This window comes from Cucurbita moschata, unplaced genomic scaffold, assembly GCF_002738365.1.
Source record: "Cucurbita moschata cultivar Rifu unplaced genomic scaffold, Cmos_1.0 Cmo_Scf00002, whole genome shotgun sequence".
Taxonomy (NCBI): domain Eukaryota; kingdom Viridiplantae; phylum Streptophyta; class Magnoliopsida; order Cucurbitales; family Cucurbitaceae; genus Cucurbita; species Cucurbita moschata.
The window spans coordinates 5,405,277-5,425,527 of NW_019268518.1; the positions used below are offsets into that span (position 1 = coordinate 5,405,277).

Sequence of the window (20,251 nt, forward strand, 5' to 3'; positions counted from 1 at the left end):
AATCCTATCAATATCAACTTTTCAATCTAATTATGATTTAAAATCATAATTAAAAAAAATCTTATTTTTTTAAAAATATATATATATAATAATTCTAAAAAATGTTTGATATGTCTCTAATATAATTATTATTTTTATATTAATAGATTTATTATATATAATATTAAATTTTATGTCTAATAGGTATCTAAACTTTTAATATTATATCTAATAATAATAATATGATACAAAATTAAAAAATTTAATAACTAAAATTAAAAGTTTAGAAACTATTAAACCATCTTTAAAATTTAATTATCATATCAAAGAAATACATTAAACAATTTAAAAATTAAATAAACCGAACTAAAAATTAAAAGAGTAAAATTATAATTTTATTAATAAATTAGAAAAAACTAAACGTATAATTTAATCGATAAATTATAAAAGTAAATAAATTAAGACATATCTCAATAAAATCGATATATATATATATATATATATATATATATATATATATATATGATGTCTCAGAACAAACTATCCTCTATAAGGGTGTGGAAACTTTCCTCTAGTAGACGCGTTTTAAACTCTTGAGGGAAAGTCCGAAGGGAAAGCCCAAAAAAGACAATATCTGGTAGCTGTCATCCGGGTCGTTATTATATATATATATATATATATATATATATATATATATATATATATATATAATAAATAGCATTACAGGGAAACACCCAAGTGGGGGGCACCATGAGGGGAGAGGTATCATTATATATAAATGAATATTATAAGAGAATTTTAAGCTTTGTAGTTGACTTTCTCTTGAAAGTCTTTCCCATTTGTAGAGGTTGTAAAGAGGAATCCAATTCCCTTCTCTCTCTCTCTTAGGGTTTCAATCATATATTCTTTTGTTCTCGGGTCTCTACTCGTTTCATAGATCTCTCGATGTTATATAGGTCAGACCTAAAAATTTCTACGACTACGTTCTAGCTTGAAAATATAGGCATGTAGATGTGAAAAAAACCTTCGAATCTCAATTTTGTATCGATATAATAATCGTACTCGAAAAGAAAACTTAAAGGTCTCGACTTTATTTATATTATAAGCATAGTTTGAAGGGCACATTAGAAAAACGTAAAAATTCGAACTTTTTATATGCTTAATGTACCCAAAAGAGCAAATTAGAAATAAAAGCTTTAAAACTGTAACAGAAAATTATTTATACACAAACGGACACTGTTTGGTTCGTTTTGGTCTCGAAACAGTATATCTAGAAGAGAAAATTAGAAATAAGAACTTAAAAATCGTAGCTTTTCTATAAGATAAAAACAACCCGAATGAAAAAAATATTTATACAAGTACACCGCTAGCAGATATTATCTATTTCAGCTCGTTACATATCGTCGTTAGTCTTACAGTTTTAAAACACGTTTACTAGGGAGAGATTTTCACACTCTTATAGAAATGTTTCGTTTTCCTCTACAACCAATATGTGATCTCAAAATCCACCACTCTTAGGGGCCAGCGTCCTCGTTAGTATACCGTCCAATATCTGACTCTAATACCATTTGTAGCAAATATTGTCTGTTTCGACCCGTTACTTATCACCATCAGCCTCACGATTTTAAAATGCGTCTATTAGGGAGAGGTTTCTACATCTTTCTAAGAAATATTTCGTTCCCCTCTACAACCGATATGGGATCTCACATGCGTCATGCAATAAACATATTTAGATGGGTATTGTTCGGTTTCTTTTTTTCGTGCTCGGTTTTGGTCCCTTTATCGCGGGTTAGGTCATAGAGTAGGCTAAGGGGATGCATTTGGTTCCTTATTGATGTTGTTTTGTGGGGGAGAGGGAATAACTTTTAGGCCATGGCCAAAAAGATAGGGCATTTTTCTCCCTCTCCTTTAATTTTTTTTTTCTTTTTAAAAAGTTTGGCTTTTTGAAGGGTAAAGTTGAGTGGAAATATAGAATATTTTCCACTATATTTCCCTTTGCCCTCATACATATCCATTATTTCTCTCTCTCTTTCATACTTCCATTCATATATGATTCCCCAATAGACCAATGCTTCCACTATCCTGCTCAGTTGACATTACGAGAACGAGAATGAGTAGAAGTGTTCATATGACCCGATAATTCGATTAGCTTAAACCATAAAAATTGGGTTGTTTTCGGTTTAAGTTGATTCGTGGGTCAGCCCGACCAATTGGGAAATAGGGTTACAACTCAACCCTACCCTATTTTTGAAAAGATTAAAAATATTTAACGTTTGTAACTGATGTTAATGATACACGTTTGATTTGTAGTATTTGTTATTTGAATTTTATGAGATTTTGGTTATTAATGAAATTCTTGGACCGATCCCATCGTCTCCACCCCGTAGGAACTATGAGATCACCCCAAGGACGCCTTCGGTATCCAGGAGTCGCGGATCGACCATAGAACCCTGTTCAATAAGTGAAACACATTAGCTGTCCGCTATCCGGTTGGGCAGTTAAGGTCAGGGCAATCACTCATTCTTAAAACCAGCATTCTTAAGACCAAAGAGGCGGGCGGAAAAGGGGTAGTTCTCCTGTAGCTGGATTCTCCGGAACCACAAGAATCCTTAGTTAACCTGTATTATAGATAAATATGATTTTTTTAAATAATTAAAAAAATAATCTGATGAACCAACCCAAAAATATAGGTTTGAGCTGGGTTTGGTTAGAAACTTTATTTGGGTTACTCGGGTCTCCAATCCAATTAACCCGTTAGTTCAAAAGATTTTTCTAACCCAACCCAACCCAACCCATGTACCTCCGGAAAGATGAGTTGGATTTTATTTTATTGGTTTATATTTAAAATTAACATTTAGAAATTTAATTCACGAGCAATTATTTTAAAAGCTACGACCGACCGACCGACCGACCGAAACAAAATCGAAAATTGATCGAAAAATAAACATAATCAATTAAAATTTAAAATATATTTACAAACAAAATCATTAGTAAGCAATGAATGTGGAGAATTCTAAAGGAGAAAATCTTTTTATTTATTTATTTTTTGATTGGGAGTTGAATTTATTGATAATGAATGGTCAAAGTTTTCAAATTTGACTTTTAATAATAATTAAACAAAACCCCACTTTGTTCTTCAAAGCTTAAAACTCATCATCCTATGTCTATAATACTAAGACTTTTAAAAGCATATATTAAAAATAAATTATTTATTTTATTTTATTTCGTTATTATTCGTGAGAAAAATAAAAATAAAAAATTCCAGTCCGTTAGTACTATCATATATTAAAATTCTATCAGTTTCTTGAAAAACTAATAGGTCATATGGAAGGAAAATACTGATATGCTCGTTGGATGAAGGCTCCCGTACTCGGGAAGCCCTAATCCCAAGTTAGATGACTACCGGACAATCACGATAAATAAATTATTTAAAAATTTAATAAAAAAATAAAATTTAATAAGTGGTTTGAAATGTTAAAGGTAATAATGAAAAGAGAGAAATTGAAAAGTAGGGAGAAAACCAGCTCAATTTGATGAGATGTCGGGGTGAGATTTGTCACAAAAAGTCAAACTAAGGGTTGACATGGAAATCACTACCTGCTGACTGTTGCATGGCACGTGATGATGTGCACGTGTGCCATGCTCGGTGAGCCTCATCATCATTATCTCCAAAATAAAATAAAATATAAATTCCAAATAAACAAATATTTTAATCAGTAAATCCTAAAATCATTTTCAAAATATGAAAATAACGACAGTGGGCTTGAGCTACTACAAACGGTATTAAAGTTAGTCACCGAACAGTGTGTCAGCAAGAACGTTGACACCCAAGGAGGTGGATTGTGAGGAGAAGCTCAGAAGAAGAAGTTCAAAAAGGATAATATCAGATCCATCGTATCGTTTTAGTAGTAATACGAACATTTCCCACAAAATAATTAACGTAACTCGATTAGTTCGTAAGTCAAAGAATCAATGGATATGCTTTTAGAGAGAGGGAGACGAGATTGGACAGGCCATTTGCAAAAGGTGAAAAAGGAGCTGAAAGGGTATCTTGCCATAAACAAAGAGCATAGTATAGCATACCACGAGAGAAAGGATTACGAAGAACTATGAATATGGTACCAGATGTTTATGATTTGATATCCCTTTTCGAAAAAATGATAAGATTTGAAGTATAAATATCCAATTAGGCTCGAGAATTCTGTTCTTAAGAAGATCGAATATGATTTGTGGAAGAACATCGAGGAGAAATTATAGATCGAGACAAAAGAGAATATAATCTTATTTTTTTATACATAATCTAGTGTTGTTGAAGCATATTCATCAAAATCCCAATTAAGTTTGATTTGTTTGGTAAAGTAATTCAACCCAAAACGTGGGTTTGTAATTTATGTGCCTTTTATTTAACCTCAACCCTTTTTGGCGGCCATTGAAATGAACGAAGGCAACTAGAAGAAGACTTTGATAGAGCCAAGCGAGGCAGCCCCAATCCCTTCCTTTTAGCCATGCCTTTTGCTCATAAATCCATACCCTTCTCCCCATTACACTTGTTTTTCTCTTGGTTTTCGTGTTCTTCTCTCAACTTTTACTAAACCCCATTTCATTTCTCTCAAATTCACCCATAGACGGGGCTGTTTCAGATCTGGGGTTTGTGTAAGATCGTATAATCTCTTCTATTTTGGGGGTTTTGAGGGCTTATTTGCTTCATTTCTTGGCATTTGTTTGTGGGTTTTTGACCAAAATGGGTAGCAAATGGAGGAAGATGAAGCTAGCTCTTGGTTCTAATCTCTGTGTTTTTGTTCCAAGAACACTTGAAAACTCTCCTCCTTCGTCTGATTGTGATTCCACTGAGCGATTCTCTGATGCTGCCTTGCTTTCCCCTGCACATTGGGGCTCATCTCGCCCTTCTACGCCTATCCCTTCTTCACATGCCTTAAGTTTCTCCAAAAATGGCACCAAATCTTCAAAGGTTCGCTCTCTTTCTATACTCAAATACTGATTCTACTTGCTCAAAGTTGTAGATCTTGAATCCTGTTTTGTTGTTTTCACGAGAGGCCTTACGAACTTTAGTGGTGTTTTATTGGGTCTACTCCATTTTAGATTAAGTTTCCTGGTGAATTCAATCCTTTTGTGGCTGTTACAGGCTATGGCTCTATTGTTTTTTGATACATGTAGGTGTATTATACCTTTTGTTGTCGAGTTTTAAACGAAGATCATCTTACAATATCGTCTCTAGCGTGCTTCGGCCTCAGTTTTTGAGTTTCCTGTTGTGAGATCTCACGTTGGTTGGAGAAGAGAATGAAACATTCCTTACACGGGTGTGGAAACCTCTCCCTAATAGATGTGTTTTTAGAATTGTGAGGCTAATGGCGATACGTAACAGGCCAAAGTGGACAGGGCTTGGGGTGTTACAAATGGTATGAGTGCTAGACATTGAGCGGTGTGTTAGCAAGGACGCTGGGTTCCCAAGGGAGGTGGATTGTGAGATCCCATGTCGGTTGGAGAGAAGAACGAAACATTCCTTACAAGGGTGTGGAAACCTCTCCCTAATAGACACGTTTTGAAATCGTGAGACTGATGGTGATATGTAATGGGCTAAAGCGGACATAGCAGTCGGCTTGACTAGCTAACCATACCGTGTAGGGTGGAGTCCTCGCTTGGAGATGATGGGCTCTTGATGAACTTGTTTAAACTTTGCTAAAATCATACCTAAGAAGTTGTTGAAGATCGTCAAATTTGTGCTCAAAACATTCATGTATTTGATACACTGCTATTGCTGCTGAGTTCATTGGACTGATATCTCTGGTCTTGCCATTATTCAGCAAACGTGCTCGATTTGTTTAACGAAGATGAAACAGGGAGGCGGGCTCGCTATCTTTACTGCTGAATGTTCACATTCGTTCCATTTTCACTGTGTCGTGTCGAACGTAAAACATGGCAATCAAATATGCCCTGTCTGCAGAGCTCAATGGAAAGAAATTCCTGTGCAAGGTCCCAATTTGGATCCTCCTCCTGGAAGAGTATCAGTCGGTCCTGCTGGTTGGAATCAGACTGTCGTCCGAAGATTACCACCTCCTCGAAGAGATTTGAGCCGACGCCTCATCGTTCCACTATGTCAGGCTCCTGAGCCCGGTGTGTTCGATGACGATGAACTCTTAGGTAACCAGACTATTTGTGCTGAAAGTTCTTGCAACAAAAACAGTGTAGATGGTGACTCCACGAAAATCATACAAATGGAAACATATCCAGAGATTTCGGCTGCTCCGAAGTCCAAATCCTATGATGATTTCACCGTACTCGTCCATCTTAAAGCTGCTGCTTCGGATAAGAGACAAAACTGCACTGGAAATCAAGTTTGTTTGTCGCAGTTTTCTCGGACTCCTCGTGCACCGGTTGACTTGGTAACGGTTCTTGACATCAGTGGTAGTATGGCAGGGACTAAACTCGCGTTGCTAAAACGAGCAATGGGATTCGTGATACAAAATCTTAGCTCAAGTGATAGACTCTCGGTGATTGCCTTCTCTTCAACAGCTCGCCGACTCTTCCCTCTTCGTCGGATGACTGACACCGGTCGTCAACAGGCCCTGCAAGCTGTTAATTCTTTAGTTGCAAATGGTGGAACCAACATTGCTGAAGGTCTAAGAAAGGGTGCTAAGATAATGGAAGATCGAAGGGAGAAGAACGCGGTATCGAGTATTATACTGTTGTCGGATGGCCAGGATACATACACAGTCAGTGGTTCGGGGGTTAACCAACCACAACCGAACTATCAGTTGCTTCTCCCTCTGTCGATGCACACTAAGGACGAGTCGGGGTTCCAGATCCCAGTTCACTCTTTTGGATTTGGTGCAGATCATGATGCTTCTTCTATGCACTCGATTTCCGAGATATCTGGGGGAACCTTTTCTTTCATCGAGACCGAAGCTGTGATCCAAGACGCATTTGCGCAGTGCATCGGCGGGCTTTTGAGTGTCGTGGTGCAAGAACTGCAAGTAGCAATTGAATGTGTGCACCCAAATATTCATCTTGGCTCACTAAAAGCTGGCAGCTACCCAAGTCATCTAATGGCTGGTGGACGCACAGGATTCATCAATGTCGGGGACTTGTACGCCGATGAAGAGCGGGACTTTCTAGTCTCGGTCAATGTCCCAGTAGAGCCTTCGACCAATTCAACGCCACTACTCAAAGTCCGATGCGTTTACAGGGATCCAATCACGAAACAAACGACAATACTCGAAAGCGATGAAGTTAGGATCAAGAGACCGGAGATGGGGGAACAACAAGGGGTCTTTTCAGTGGAAGTCGATCGACAATGCAACCGACTTCAAGCAGCCAAGGCAATGTCACAAGCAAGAATCGCAGCAGAACAGGGAGACTTAGCCGGTGCAGTTACCATACTAGAGAAATGCAGGATGACATTATCACAAACCGTCTCGGCTAAATCTCACGACAGATTATGCATCGCCTTAGACGCCGAGCTCAAGGAAATGCAAGAGAGGATGACCAGCAGACATGTATATGAGGCATCAGGAAGAGCCTACATTCTTTCAGGACTAAGCTCACATTCTTGGCAACGAGCAACAGCAAGAGGCAACTCGACCGACAGCTCGAGCCTGTTTCAATCGTATCAAACTCCATCGATGCTGGAGATGCTTAGTCGATCGCAGGCTACGTTTCTGGGTAGTCCATCGGCTCAGAGGCTGTTGCAGCCATTGTTATCTTGTGGATCACAACCTAAAGCAAGGTAATGAGACATTTTTGGTGCTGTTTTGATTGCTGTTAGTATTGTGGCTTGTAAATGAATAATGGGAAGAAAAGAGGAACAAGGAGAGGGGTAGGTAGGGAGTTTAGAGAGCATTATCTGTTTTGTGTCTCTCTGTTAAGCTGGGGTTGGTTGGTGTGTACATAAAGAGAAATGGTTTTTCTCTGTATGAGAATTGGGTATAAGTGTTTGATTGTGCAATTCTTAGCTTCATCGTCACGAATACGAGCATTACGGATACAATTGGCATAATGGGTCGGGTTGGGTCGAGTCGATTTTTTCCACTCTGTTAGTCATAAAGAGAGATAGAGAAGAAAAAACAGGTCAGGTTGAGTCGGTTGTTCCCCTTTACTAGTCATAAGGAAAGATAGAGTAGAAAAACATGCCCGAATCGTTAGATCATTAATATTCTTACTTAGTGATTTGAATACGTGCATTAGAGATACCATCGATATAAATGGGTTGGAGAGGGGAACAAAACATTTTTTATAAGGGTGTGGAAACCTCTCCCTAGTAGATACGTTTTAAAATCGTGAGGTTGACGACGATATGTAATGGGTGGACAATATCTGCAAGCGGTAACCTTGGTTTGTTACAAATGGTATAAGAGTCAGACACCAGATAGTGTGTCAACAAGGACGTAGGACCTCTAAGGGGGTGGATTGCGAGATCACACATCGGTTGGAGATGGGAACAAAGCATTCGTTACAAGGGTGTGGAAACCTTTCCCTATCAGACGCATTTTAAAATCGTGAGGCTGACGATGATACATAACATACTAGAGTAGACAATATTTACTAGCAGTAGCTTGAGTTGTTACAGACCACCACTAAACCTAAAGTTTAAGGTGATTCGTCACTTATTAGTAACAAGTGATTAACAATAGCTTAAATTACAAGTTTGATTCCTTGATCCTTTGAGGGTCGTGTTAAATAGGCCTTTGAATTTTATAATATGTCTAACATCATTAAACCGTCAATTTTATGTTTACTAAACCTCGAAACTTCAAGGGTGTATAATCAGTCTCTAAGTGTCGATATTGGACACAATTTTGAATGTTTAATATCCCATTAGACACAAAATTGTTTTAAAATGTTTAATATGTAAAAAATTTATCAGACGTAAAATTGAAAACTCAATGATGTTTTTGATCTTTCAGAGTTTGTTTGGTCGGAGGTTTTATTTAAAATGTCTAATAATCAAATAGTTATGTCAACAAGATATAACAAATGTAATATATTTTTTTTATTAATATTCTTAACTTATTAAACCGAGTCGATTGAGTTGATTTTACACTTATACCCCTGGGTTTTAGTTTTCATGACAATCATTATTGTTTAAATGACTTGTTTTATTTGTTTTTGTTATTCCAGAAGTAGGGCATCTTTCTGGAAATGACATTACTACCCTCATTTGCATAAATAGTAAGTGAGAGATATTTTTTTTATAAATATTTTTCTTTATTTTGAATAGAGGAAGAGATTTTTTTAAGTAAAAGATTTTGTGGTTTGACTTTTAAAAAAAGTCAATTTTTTTTAAGGGCTGACATTCCAATATATTGGGAACCATACACTTGGTTTCCCTCACTCCCGACCATACCATTTTTGGATTAAAAAAAAACTCATATTTTCATTAATTTGTTTTTTCCTTTATAGTCTTAAATATTCTATTATAAAAAATCCACAAAAAATATTAATTATTAATTATTTGAATTAATTATATTAAAGTATAATTTATAAATCATATAAATTTAATTATTGGAAATTCTTAGTGGATAAGATATTTGATTATTAGGTATTAAAATCACAAATATATGTATATATATTAGAAGGGTAAAATAGTAATTTCGGATATGGTAATTGTTTTTCTTGTACGCCAAAATTCAGCGTGTTTAAAAACGAGAAAGAAAGAACAAACGAACATTAAGAACGAAGAGGAACGAATTCTGAACTCTGATTTTGCCGCCATTGATTCTCTGATTCCCTTCGTCGGAATCAGAGAGTCATTTCAATCCTCCGTTTCTTCAACGTCTCTTTTCTTCATAATCATACGCTACAAATCTCAATCACTACTCTCCATTTCTCTGTTTCAAGCCTTCTTTGGGGAATTTTTTGGTATTAAAATCGATCGCCATTCGCCATTTCAATGAAATTGCTCTAAAGATCATCTGTTCCTGAATCCGGGCGTTGGTTTACCTTCTGCAATGGGGGCCCCTAAAAATGACGGCAAAATGGAAGGTTGGTTGTATCTCATCCGGTCCAATCGGTTCGGGTTGCAGTACTCGAAGAAGAGATTCTTCGTTCTCCAGGATGACTGCCTCAAGAGCTTCAAATCCGTCCCTGTTTCTGAGGATGAGGTAAGAATTTATTTCACACGATTTAATTGGGAACTCGTTTGTGTGGTCTTGTTTTCTATCGCCCGTTCATGTTTCTTGGGGTCGAAATTTTTGCAGGATGGATGTGTTTAATTGCGAGTTATTTGGTGGTTTTGATTTTTTTTTTAGCGTTTCTTCTTATCTTTAGGTTGGAAATGTCGATTTCAAATCTGTTTAAGTGTTTATTCGGAAAAATTATACGTTAATCCTTGTTTTCTTCTTCATTTATTAAGTTTATTGGACTCTGGTTGATATGTTACTTTGTTCTTCATTATATAGATGGAAATTGGAAAAAGATAAGAGATGCCCGGGTCCACATTGTTCATGTTACGGCTTTTGTCTGATCTGTGTGGATTATTGCACTTCTCTGGATTACAGATATGGACATTCATAAGAGTTGTGTATGTACATCCATACGAATTATGGCTTTAACTGAACTTATTGTCATTGTGAATTGGCAATGAGCAAATATGAATTATAGCTTAATTGGCAATGAGCACAGCCTTCGAGGAAAACAATGTGGAACTTTTAGAAATTGGGTTCAAATTTGTCTGGTTGTGCTCGTGATCTTCTAAAATAAAGTGCCAATAGTTTTCTGTTCATCTTTTTCTCCTGTTGTTCTCTGTTTCTCTTTAATAATTGAATAGTTGAAGAGACTTGCAGACTTGTAAGAATTGAATGCAAAAGTAAACGATTAATTTACCTGCTTTGGAACGAAGGCATTTGCATTTTGTTGTTTCTGCCAAAATCCTGAAACGATTAAAAAACAAATGACACTAATTTAGTCTATGTTTTTCATCAGGAACCAAATCGAAGTGCAGTGATTGACTCCTATATTCGTGTTACAGATAATGGGAGGGAGAGTATTAATAGAAAGGTACGTTGGTTGTAGAGACTAGTATCTCTGAATTGGTTTGTTCTTGGGCAAATTTGTATTGATAGTTTCATTTGAAATCTGCAGGTATTCTTCATCTTCACACTTTATAATACCGTCAATCAAAATGATCAACTCAAGGTGAAGTTAATTCTATGCCAAACGACATGCTTACAAATTTGGAATGAATTCAATTGCAACTTCCTTACATTCAACTTTATATAGTTGGGAGCCAGCAGCCCAGAAGATGCAGCAAGATGGATCCGCTCACTTCTTGATACTACATTGAAGGTATAAAATTTTGTACTTGCAAACGAAGTGTTATTCTCATGGCTGAGACCTTATTTTTCACTGTACATCTAGGACTGTCCGGATCCAGCAAGGAATTTTTGGGATCGCTCCAAGAGACAGTATCCAGCTCTGAGGTATGCATCAGTTGCAGATGAGAAAAGAAGAAATCTGTCAATCTCATTCCTTTTTCAGTATTTTCTTTGTAGCCTTTTTCGCTTCTTTTACCTCCTTGGATTTTTTTATGAAGATTCTGTCAAATTTTCTGGACGAACAGCATTTAGTTGTTAACATAACTTGAATGATAACTTAGAGATTTTGAATCTATCTACTGATAGATGGACATTAACAAGAATCATATCTGTAGCAGATTGACTAAAGATCTGAGTAAAAGTTTTTTTGTGAATTTGTATAAAATTCATATTTACATAAAAGACACACATACGATGTCTCTATCTTCTTTCATCTTTCTCAGTATTCTAAAAACTGATCATATGACATACTACTTAATAAAGAGTGTCTGGCATTGTTTGCGTGCAGTTGCTGAAGTCGTAAATGCAGCATGTTTAAATCTGAAGAGGGTTTGATTAAAATGAGAATATAGTTATAACAATTTGGTTATAGTCTAAAGAAACATCGTATGTGTGTTTAAGGAATATCATGCATAGAAGTATTGAATATCTGACGCATATCCATAGAATCTTCTTTTTCCTTTTTGGATAGATTTCGAGGGTCAAAAAGAATGGATTGTAAGTCAAGCAACCGGACTGTTTATTCCTCTGTACAAATGGAAGCAATGACATCTGATGTTATTGCACCTTCCTCTTGGAAAATTTTTGGTTGTCAGAATGGTAAGACCTGAATTTCTCATTTGCATTCCAGTAGCCAAAGTGGATATGTGGCTGCCTTATTATTATATGTTGAGTTCGATTGTATGCAGGGTTACGGTTTTTCAAAGAAGCAAAAGATAATGATTCACATGGGAGGGTAAGTTTCCCTTCTTAACTCCATACCTGTTCTGTTGAATGTTTTCATTGATCTTTTTGTTTGATAATTTGTGTTCTTTGTCAGCAATGGGATGATCATCCTGCTATAATGGCAGTTGGTATGGTTTTTGGAACTTCAGAAGAAATTTTTCGGACCATCATGTCTCTTGGCCCGTCAAGATCACAGTAATATTTTTATAATACACTTTGCTTCTTCACTCTTTTATGATGGTGTTTGTTAGGAACCGTATAATAAGCTCCAAGTTCTGTATGCTTCATATTGCTTTCTTTTCTTCTTTCCTTTTTCCTCATTAGATTCCATGGATTGCAATTGAAAATTGTGGTTACGGTTTGTTCAGAATCATTTTCTTTAGTGAACTAAACTTCACACTGTCTTACAGATGGGACTTCTGCTTCTTCCGTGGAAGTTTGGTTGAACACCTTGATGGTCATACAGATATCATACATATGGAACTATATCGTGATTGGCTCCCTTGGTCAGAACTTCCAATCTTGTATCATTCACTCTAGTATTTTAGTAAGCAAAAAAACATACACATGTATGCTGAATGCAAATGATTTGCAGGGGGATGAGAAAAAGAGATTTTCTTTTGCGTCGCTATTGGAGAAGAGAAGAAGATGGCACATATGGTAACAAATTTCGGGAGCAATTGAATGTTTGAGAAATTTGAAACCTATAATACCTACAACTATCTTCTCTCGTCTGTTTCTGTCACAGTGGTACTCTATCATTCTGTGTTTCACATGAAGTTTCCACCACAGAAAGACTACGTTCGTGCTAGCCTTAAAAGTAACGTATGCAATACTAGTTAACTTTGTAGATATTGTAAACAATACCATTGCTAACATTCATTCTCAACCCATTTGCTTCGATCACCTTGGTTCTTCTCCATCTTTTATAGCATCTTTTGCTCCTGCTAATAGCTTCACACTGAAATTTTTACCTTCCGAGTACTGGGTGGGTTGGAATTTGTTATAATACTCGAGAATCTTATATGGATGAACTTTCAGGTGGAGGGTACGTTATAACTCCAGTAAACCAAGGTAAACATGCGCTGGTAAAACACATGCTTGCAGTTGATTGGAAGTTCTGGAAACTGTATCTGCGCCCTTCATCTGCAAGAGCTATTACTATCCGGATGCTAGAGACTCTTGCAGGTACCGGCGTACAGCTTAGAGCGTCTTCACGATGCATGTTAGCTTTTATTTTAGATATACGTGGGATTTTTTCTCAATTTATAATGCATAATGCAGCAATAAGAGAGCTATACAGAGCCAAGGTTGGTGACTCTTCCCCAGAGTTTTCATCATCTACTAGAGACCTTAGACTCTATGAGTTTCCCCAGAATGAAATGGATGAGATAAAGACAGAAATACATTCTCCTGAAGAAATGAGGAAAATTAAAGAGGCATTTTCAGAAGAGAATGAAGTGGAAATGCCCCGTGCTAGTTTGATTGGGCTAAATGATGCTGTGGATGAGTTCTTTGATGTTCCTGAACCTGAAGAACTTGATCAGTATGAGAATGAATGGACAGCTGACTCGGCTTTGTTGCAACAGCACTCTTCGGTACTTTCTCATACTTGCGTATTTATACCAACTTTTTTGGATCCAATTTCTGCTTGGACGTGCATTCTTTCCTATCGGAAATCTGTATTCACACAAACTAGGACATGTTCGGCTGCTGTATCCTTTCTTTTGTTGATCATTCCATCACCCAACTTCTGAGATCTTATTTGTCATTACATAGTCTCATATAGCTGGTCATCTGTGGCTGGGAATTAGCTTGTTGAGGATTATTGAAAGGAGTACTCTACCTTAGCTAATTAAGAGAAATATCATGGGTTTATAAGTAAGGAACACTATCTTCAGTGGCATGAGGTTTTTTGGGGAAACCAAAAGCAAAGTCATGAGAGCTTATGCTCAAAGTGGACAATATCATACCATTATGGAGGGTCGTAATTCTAACATGGTATCAGAGTCAGCCCTTAACTTAGCCATGTCAATATAATCCTCAAGTGTCGAACAGAGAAGTTGTGAGTCTCGAAGGTGTAGTCAAAAGTGACTCAAATGTCAAACAAATGGTGTACTTTGTTCGATGGCTCTAGAGAAAGAAATTGAGCCTTGATTAAGAGGAGACTGTTCGAGGATTCCATAGGTCTCAAGGAGACTCTATGGTGTACTTTGTTCGAGGGGAAGATTGTTAAGGATTATTGAAAGGAGAAGTCCCACGTTGGCTAATTAAGAGGAAGATCATGAGTTCATAAGTAAGCAACACTATCTCCATTGGTATGAGGCCTTTTGGGGAAACCAAAAGCAATGTCATGAGAGCTTATACTCAAAGTGAACTATCTCCATTGGTACAAGGCATTTTGGAGAAACCAAAAACAAAGTCACGAGAACTTATGCTCAAAGTGAACAACCTGTTCTAACATTAGCATCGGTGACCATACCAGAAACATTTAATGAATACTGTTTGATTGTGTCTTGCATGTTCATCAGTTCATTGTAGGGAACATTATGCTCTTTTTATGATCCGCAGAATATGCCCCAGAACAAACTTTCATCAGCAGCTGTTTTTGTGAAAAAGTTGCAAGATCTTTCCGGTCAGTTGTTGGCGGTGATTAAAGTTATTTTGAATGTGGAACTATAAAGTTTATTTAGATTTCCTTCTAATCAATAGAATAATTTGTGTGTTTCAGCTCAGAAGAAAGGTTATGCGGAATTACCTGAGTTGCCTAGAGAAGAAAGTACGCCATATTCCTATGGGTCCACCCTTCCAAAAGATCCAAATCATTCTTCTCCCTGCAGCGTGGCATCAGCAGATCCCTCTTTGTTTCTGATACGTGGACAAGACTATTTGAAGGACAGCCGGAAGGTATGCTTTTATGTATATGGCTATGTTGTTTCATGATGAGATTCAGCGTACAAAGAAAAGTAACCTACCTGAAATTGCCAAGACTAAAATCAAAACACACAGAGGAACCACAAAATTTATTGGCATTCGTGTTAGGTTTTAAAACTGTTCATTTTCAACTAAAGAAAAGTTTTCACAAGCACTACATGGTTCTCAGATTGTGTACATACAGTGAGTAATATTTTCTGCATTTAAGATTGACAGCGTCATAGACGTTAGTTGGCTAAGCTGCTATTTTCTTGTTTGTTTTCTTTAGTACATTATTTCTTCGATCAGTTTAGGGGAGATCCTATGTATATTGTGCAGTTTCTCATCGAATGTATATAGTTGGCAAAGATGGGATATCTTGTAGTAACATTAATGGTAATACCAAACGCAATTGTAGATTCTTTACCACATTTCTCTCTGTCAGATCAAGGCAAATGGCACGTTGATGCAACTGGCTGGTGCAGACTGGCTAAGGTCAGACAGACGAGAAGATAATCTGGGTGGGCGTCCGGGTAGTATTGTTCAGGTCTGGCTTGTTTTTCTAGCACACGAGTTTGTCAAAAACCATCCTTTTAAACTACATGCTCTCTACTTGCAAGAGCACAGCACATGAGTGAGGATAATGCAATCATACATCCTGGTTGTGAGATCCCACATCGGTTAGAGAAGGGAACAAAACATTCTTTATAAGGGTGTGAAAACTTCTCCCTAACAGACACGTTTTAAAACCTTGAGGGGAAGCCCAAAAGGGAAAGTCTAAAGAGGACAATATCTACTAGCGGTGAACTTAGACTGTTACAAATGGTATCAGAGCCATACACTGAGCTGTGTGCCAGCGAGGACGCTGGACCCTCGAGGGGGTGGATTGTGAGATCCCACGTCGGTTGGAGAGGGGAACAAAGCACTTCTTATAAGGGTGTGGAAACCTCTCCCTAACAGACGCGTTTTAAAACTGTGAGGTTAACGACAATACGTAATGGGCCAAAGTGGACTATATCGGCTCGCGGTGGACTTGGACTGTGACACTAATGCTGATTATATGTATGTAGAATTATGCTGAACGTGGTGGACCTGAATTCTTCTTCATTGTTAACATACAAGTAAGTCGTTTTAAAGTTTCTTCACAGCCACCATAATTGAGTAGATGGAAGTTTCACCCTTTGCTACCATGAACGTGAATTAGGTTCCTGGCTCGACCATGTATACCTTGGCAATGTACTACATGATGAGGACTCCTCTCGAAAGCAGTCCCTTGCTCAAAAGCTTTGTCGAAGGGGACGACGCCTTCAGGAACTCGAGATTTAAGCTCATACCTTACATTTCTCAGGTCAGTAACATAACTTAGTACCTATGAAGAATCAAGAAGTGTGTTACTGACATTCTCCATTGAAAATTACATTGTTAGGGATCATGGATAGTGAAGCAAAGTGTTGGAAAGAAAGCATGCTTGTTGGGGCATGCACTTGAAGTACATTACTTTAGTGGGAAGAACTATTTAGAGGTGAAGTAACAAAACAACATAGCTAATGCTCTTTCCCTCTCGCGATGGTATTGTAATTCCTTGTTTCTATGTGAGAAAGCAGGTTGAAATTGACGTTGGATCTTCAACGGTGGCAAGGGGGGTGGTCAGTCTTGTTCTTGGTTATTTGAACAACTTGGTTATAGAAATGGCTTTTGTAATTCAGGTAATACCATATCCCAACTCTTTCAAACTCCCTACACTCTTCTGGAAGTGCTGAGCTACAATCTTGTGAAATGTTTTCAATTGCTTCTTCTTTGGCAGGGCAACACTCAAGAGGAGCTCCCTGAAATCCTTCTGGGGACGTGTCGACTCAATCATTTGGACGTGGCTAAATCAGTCCTAGTAGAACCATGAAAACCTCTATCCCTACTCTAAAAGCATGTGAATGAGGACAAAACAGTCTTCACTAATCTCCGGACTCGAATCCGGATCCTAATCAATCATACCCTTTTCTTCCCCGCGATCCCAACAACTTTGAGTTGATTTGATTGAGAAAAAAAAAAGGTTGCCAGAAGAAAAGAGATTTACATTGATTTTTTTTTTTAATTTTTTTTTTTTATTAACATTGTTTGTATAGAATATCTGATTTTTTGTAAGGAGCTTTTCTTCCATCAGGCTCTTTTAGTTAAACAGAAATAAAAAATAAAAAATAAAAAAAGTATTTTTTAATTAATTTTCTTGAAATGTTAACCCATCTGAAGTAAATACAGAAAATGCGGCAGGTTTTATTTTTATTTAGATTTAAAAAATTACACGGAATAAGTATTAGGCCCAATAACAGTTTTCTTCTGGGCCCAATAGCCCAGTAAGATCAAATCAGCCTGATATGTCCATTGTCAATGGGCCGACAAAGTCAAATAAGGTCGGGCCCAAATTCAACTGTTTTCATTTAATTTTAACGATCGTGATTGAAAATGAAACACATTATATGATCATGTCGGAGAACAATTTCCATGAAGAGATTAAATTTGTGTACGGAGAACAATTAAAGAGCATTCAATTTTGTGTTTTTTTTTTTTTAAAGGTTTTTGTTAATTGCTCATAATATCGTATTATCCACTTTTTATAATTTTAATTTAGCTGTTTGTTGTCTTTGTTTATATATTATATAATAATATATATATATATATATATAACCAAATTTGGTCGATGGTTGAACTGAAGCAGCTGACGAAATGGCCCCATGAAATTTACTTGTAAAATCCAAAAAAGAAGGGCCAAAGGGTAATAATAATAATTAATTATTAATAATAATAATAAATAGAAATAATAATGGTCATAAAATTGTGGGGTATGATGATTCAACCACAACTGAAAGGTACACTGCCCCTCTCCATCTTTACCTTCCAAATTCATTGTTTCTCAATACAACCAAACATTTCTCTCCAAAACACCCTTTTCTTTCTTTTCTCTTTTCTATTTTCTATTTTTTCAAACAGATATCGTCCGTTTTCATCCGTTATATCTTGTCATAAGTTTTGTCATAAGTTTCCCAGTTTTAAAACGTGTTTATTGGAAAACGTTTTCACACCCTTATAATAAATGTTTTTTTCCCTCTTCAAACATCCCACATTTGGGGCCAGCATCCTTGCTAGGAGTTAGACTGTCCAGCTCTAATACTATTTGTAACAACTCAAACTCACCACTAGCAAATATTATCCCTATTGGCCTTTCCCTTTCAAGCTTTTTCTCAAGAGTTTTAAAATGCGTTCATTAGAGAGAGATTTCCACACATTTATAAGAAATGTTTCATTTCCCTCTCTCACCGACACCAAACAGTGTGCTAGCGAGTACGCTGGCTCCCAAGGAGGTAGATTGTGAGATCCTACGTCCATTAAAGAGGGGACCGAAACATTTCTTATAAGAATGGAAGCGTTATAATATCTCGAGGAAAAATTTAAAAGAAAGAAAGTTAAAAAACCATATATGTTAAGTGTGGAGTTAGAGTAGTTACATAGTCATGAATGTTTAAAACGTTGTTGGGAATTAGTCTCTTGCAAGGGCAAATTTGTAATTTTAGATGGTTTCAATTATTCTTAGGTTGGTATCCTCCGACCCCATGTTTGTGGCACATGCTTAAGGCACCCACGTGGCACGTGCATAACAAAAAAATAAAAATAAAAATTAATTTTTTAAAAAAGTGAACGATAGGATAGGGGTAGTTTTGGTATTCTGGCTTATGGGCTTTTATGTCCGTAATTAAAAAAAAATATAATCACATGGGGGCGTCCCCACCATGTGCTAGGGCTTGATCATTAAACGACGGTCACAAAGAAATGGTTATAGTGTCCTGCCACGTGGCATCATCCCATTATCAAATATAATATATTTGTTGAGATCTATTACACATCTTACATTATTATATCTCATCCAATTTTCAATACAAAAGTCAATCTAATTAAAAATGACGTGGAGGTTTAATTGCTGACTGTGTATAGTGAGGTGGTAAATATATTCTTTTAATATTCTTCTTCTTCTTCTTCTTCACGTCCCACACGTCCCGTCACGTTTATCGCTGTCGACCACTGTCATTCTCTTCTCTCGATCATCACTTTGAAGAGATTGACGGTCATTGTTACTATCGGAGAAAATAGACCAGTGAATATAGATAAACTGTTCATATGACCCAATAACTCGACAATTTAAACTACCCAATACAAACTATAAAATTTGAATTGGGTTAACGTTTTTCAAATTGAAAATTCGAGTCGGTTCGAGGTTGATATTTTTTGTCGGGTCAAACGAAGAACAATATATTAACTTTATAATAAGAAATGTATGGATACAAATAATAAATAAATAAATAAATATTCTACACAATACGTATACGGAACTCTGTACAGAGACCAAAAATAAATTAAAACGCGTTTTTTGGTAAATAAAAATTCACAGGGATCCGGTGTGGGCGGCCCCACGATACTCCCGTCATCAGATCATGTTTTTTGTCCCCCCTTTGATTTTAATTTTTATTTATTTATTTATTTATTTGAAAAAACTCGGGGGAAGGTGAGGACCACGAGGCAATGTCACGTGACCCCGGGCCCCACTCCGGTGACTTTCTTTCTAACCATATTTAATAAATTGTATTTTTTTTTAAATTTTTGTAATTAAATTATAAATTTAATATTTAAACATTTGTATCTAATAATTTCAATATAATTTTAAATATAATTAAAAATTAGAGAATTCTAAAATATATATATAATTTATTTTTAATTGAGAGCACGTTGGACACTTGTTTACAGTCGGCTTCTGTGTTGTGTTATGGTGACACAGCTGGAGTCTAGTGACTGATTCTCTGTGGTGGGCTCCACCGTAAGCTCATCCATTTTCTTCCTTTTTTTTTTTAAAAAAAATAATTTTTATTCTTTTGATCACCGCGTATCCCGTCGGTGGAACGTGCCAACGGGCCCCACAACGGCACGCACCATGCACGTGATACCCTCCACCGCCGCCCGTTACGCCGTGTTTCCATTTTTCTCCCTCCTCTTTATTGCCTTTTTTTCCTCTCTCTTTTACCTTTCTGCCCCCCCCCCCCCCC

The 20,251-nt window shown here is 36.7% G+C and overlaps 2 protein-coding genes across 2 annotated transcripts; both read left to right on the plus strand.

Moving 5' to 3' along the window:
- The first annotated feature begins 4,376 nt into the window (after positions 1 to 4,376).
- On the plus strand, positions 4,377 to 7,960 carry LOC111459485. Its single transcript, XM_023102416.1, has 2 exons — positions 4,377 to 4,948; positions 5,802 to 7,960. Exons 1-2 carry the CDS (start codon positions 4,721 to 4,723, stop codon positions 7,725 to 7,727), a joined length of 2,154 nt encoding a protein of 717 aa, XP_022958184.1. The 5' UTR covers positions 4,377 to 4,720; the 3' UTR covers positions 7,728 to 7,960.
- Positions 7,961 to 9,664: 1,704 nt separating this feature from the next.
- On the plus strand, positions 9,665 to 17,214 carry LOC111459475 (protein ENHANCED DISEASE RESISTANCE 2-like). The gene is made up of 21 exons (XM_023102404.1): positions 9,665 to 10,097; positions 10,918 to 10,992; positions 11,077 to 11,130; positions 11,215 to 11,280; positions 11,353 to 11,414; positions 12,001 to 12,128; positions 12,218 to 12,264; positions 12,349 to 12,449; positions 12,665 to 12,760; positions 12,850 to 12,914; positions 13,003 to 13,074; positions 13,296 to 13,442; positions 13,539 to 13,852; positions 14,826 to 14,889; positions 14,986 to 15,161; positions 15,613 to 15,714; positions 16,238 to 16,288; positions 16,372 to 16,515; positions 16,594 to 16,689; positions 16,772 to 16,873; positions 16,972 to 17,214. The coding sequence occupies exons 1-21, from the start codon at positions 9,945 to 9,947 to the stop codon at positions 17,062 to 17,064; spliced, it is 2,208 nt and encodes a 735-aa protein (XP_022958172.1). The 5' UTR covers positions 9,665 to 9,944; the 3' UTR covers positions 17,065 to 17,214.
- Positions 17,215 to 20,251: the final 3,037 nt, after the last annotated feature.

Bases quoted from the DNA above. Each gene is read 5' to 3' on its own strand.
- LOC111459485 (XM_023102416.1), top strand. From the start codon at position 4,721: ATGGGTAGCAAATGGAGGAAGATGAAGCTAGCTCTTGGTTCTAATCTC. The intron at 4,949-5,801 runs GTTCGCTCTCTT...GCCATTATTCAG, and splicing joins ATGGCACCAAATCTTCAAAG to CAAACGTGCTCGATTTGTTT.
- LOC111459475 (XM_023102404.1), top strand. From the start codon at position 9,945: ATGGGGGCCCCTAAAAATGACGGCAAAATGGAAGGTTGGTTGTATCTC. The intron at 13,443-13,538 runs GTACCGGCGTAC...TGCATAATGCAG, and splicing joins GATGCTAGAGACTCTTGCAG to CAATAAGAGAGCTATACAGA. The intron at 14,890-14,985 runs GTCAGTTGTTGG...TGTGTGTTTCAG, and splicing joins AAAGTTGCAAGATCTTTCCG to CTCAGAAGAAAGGTTATGCG.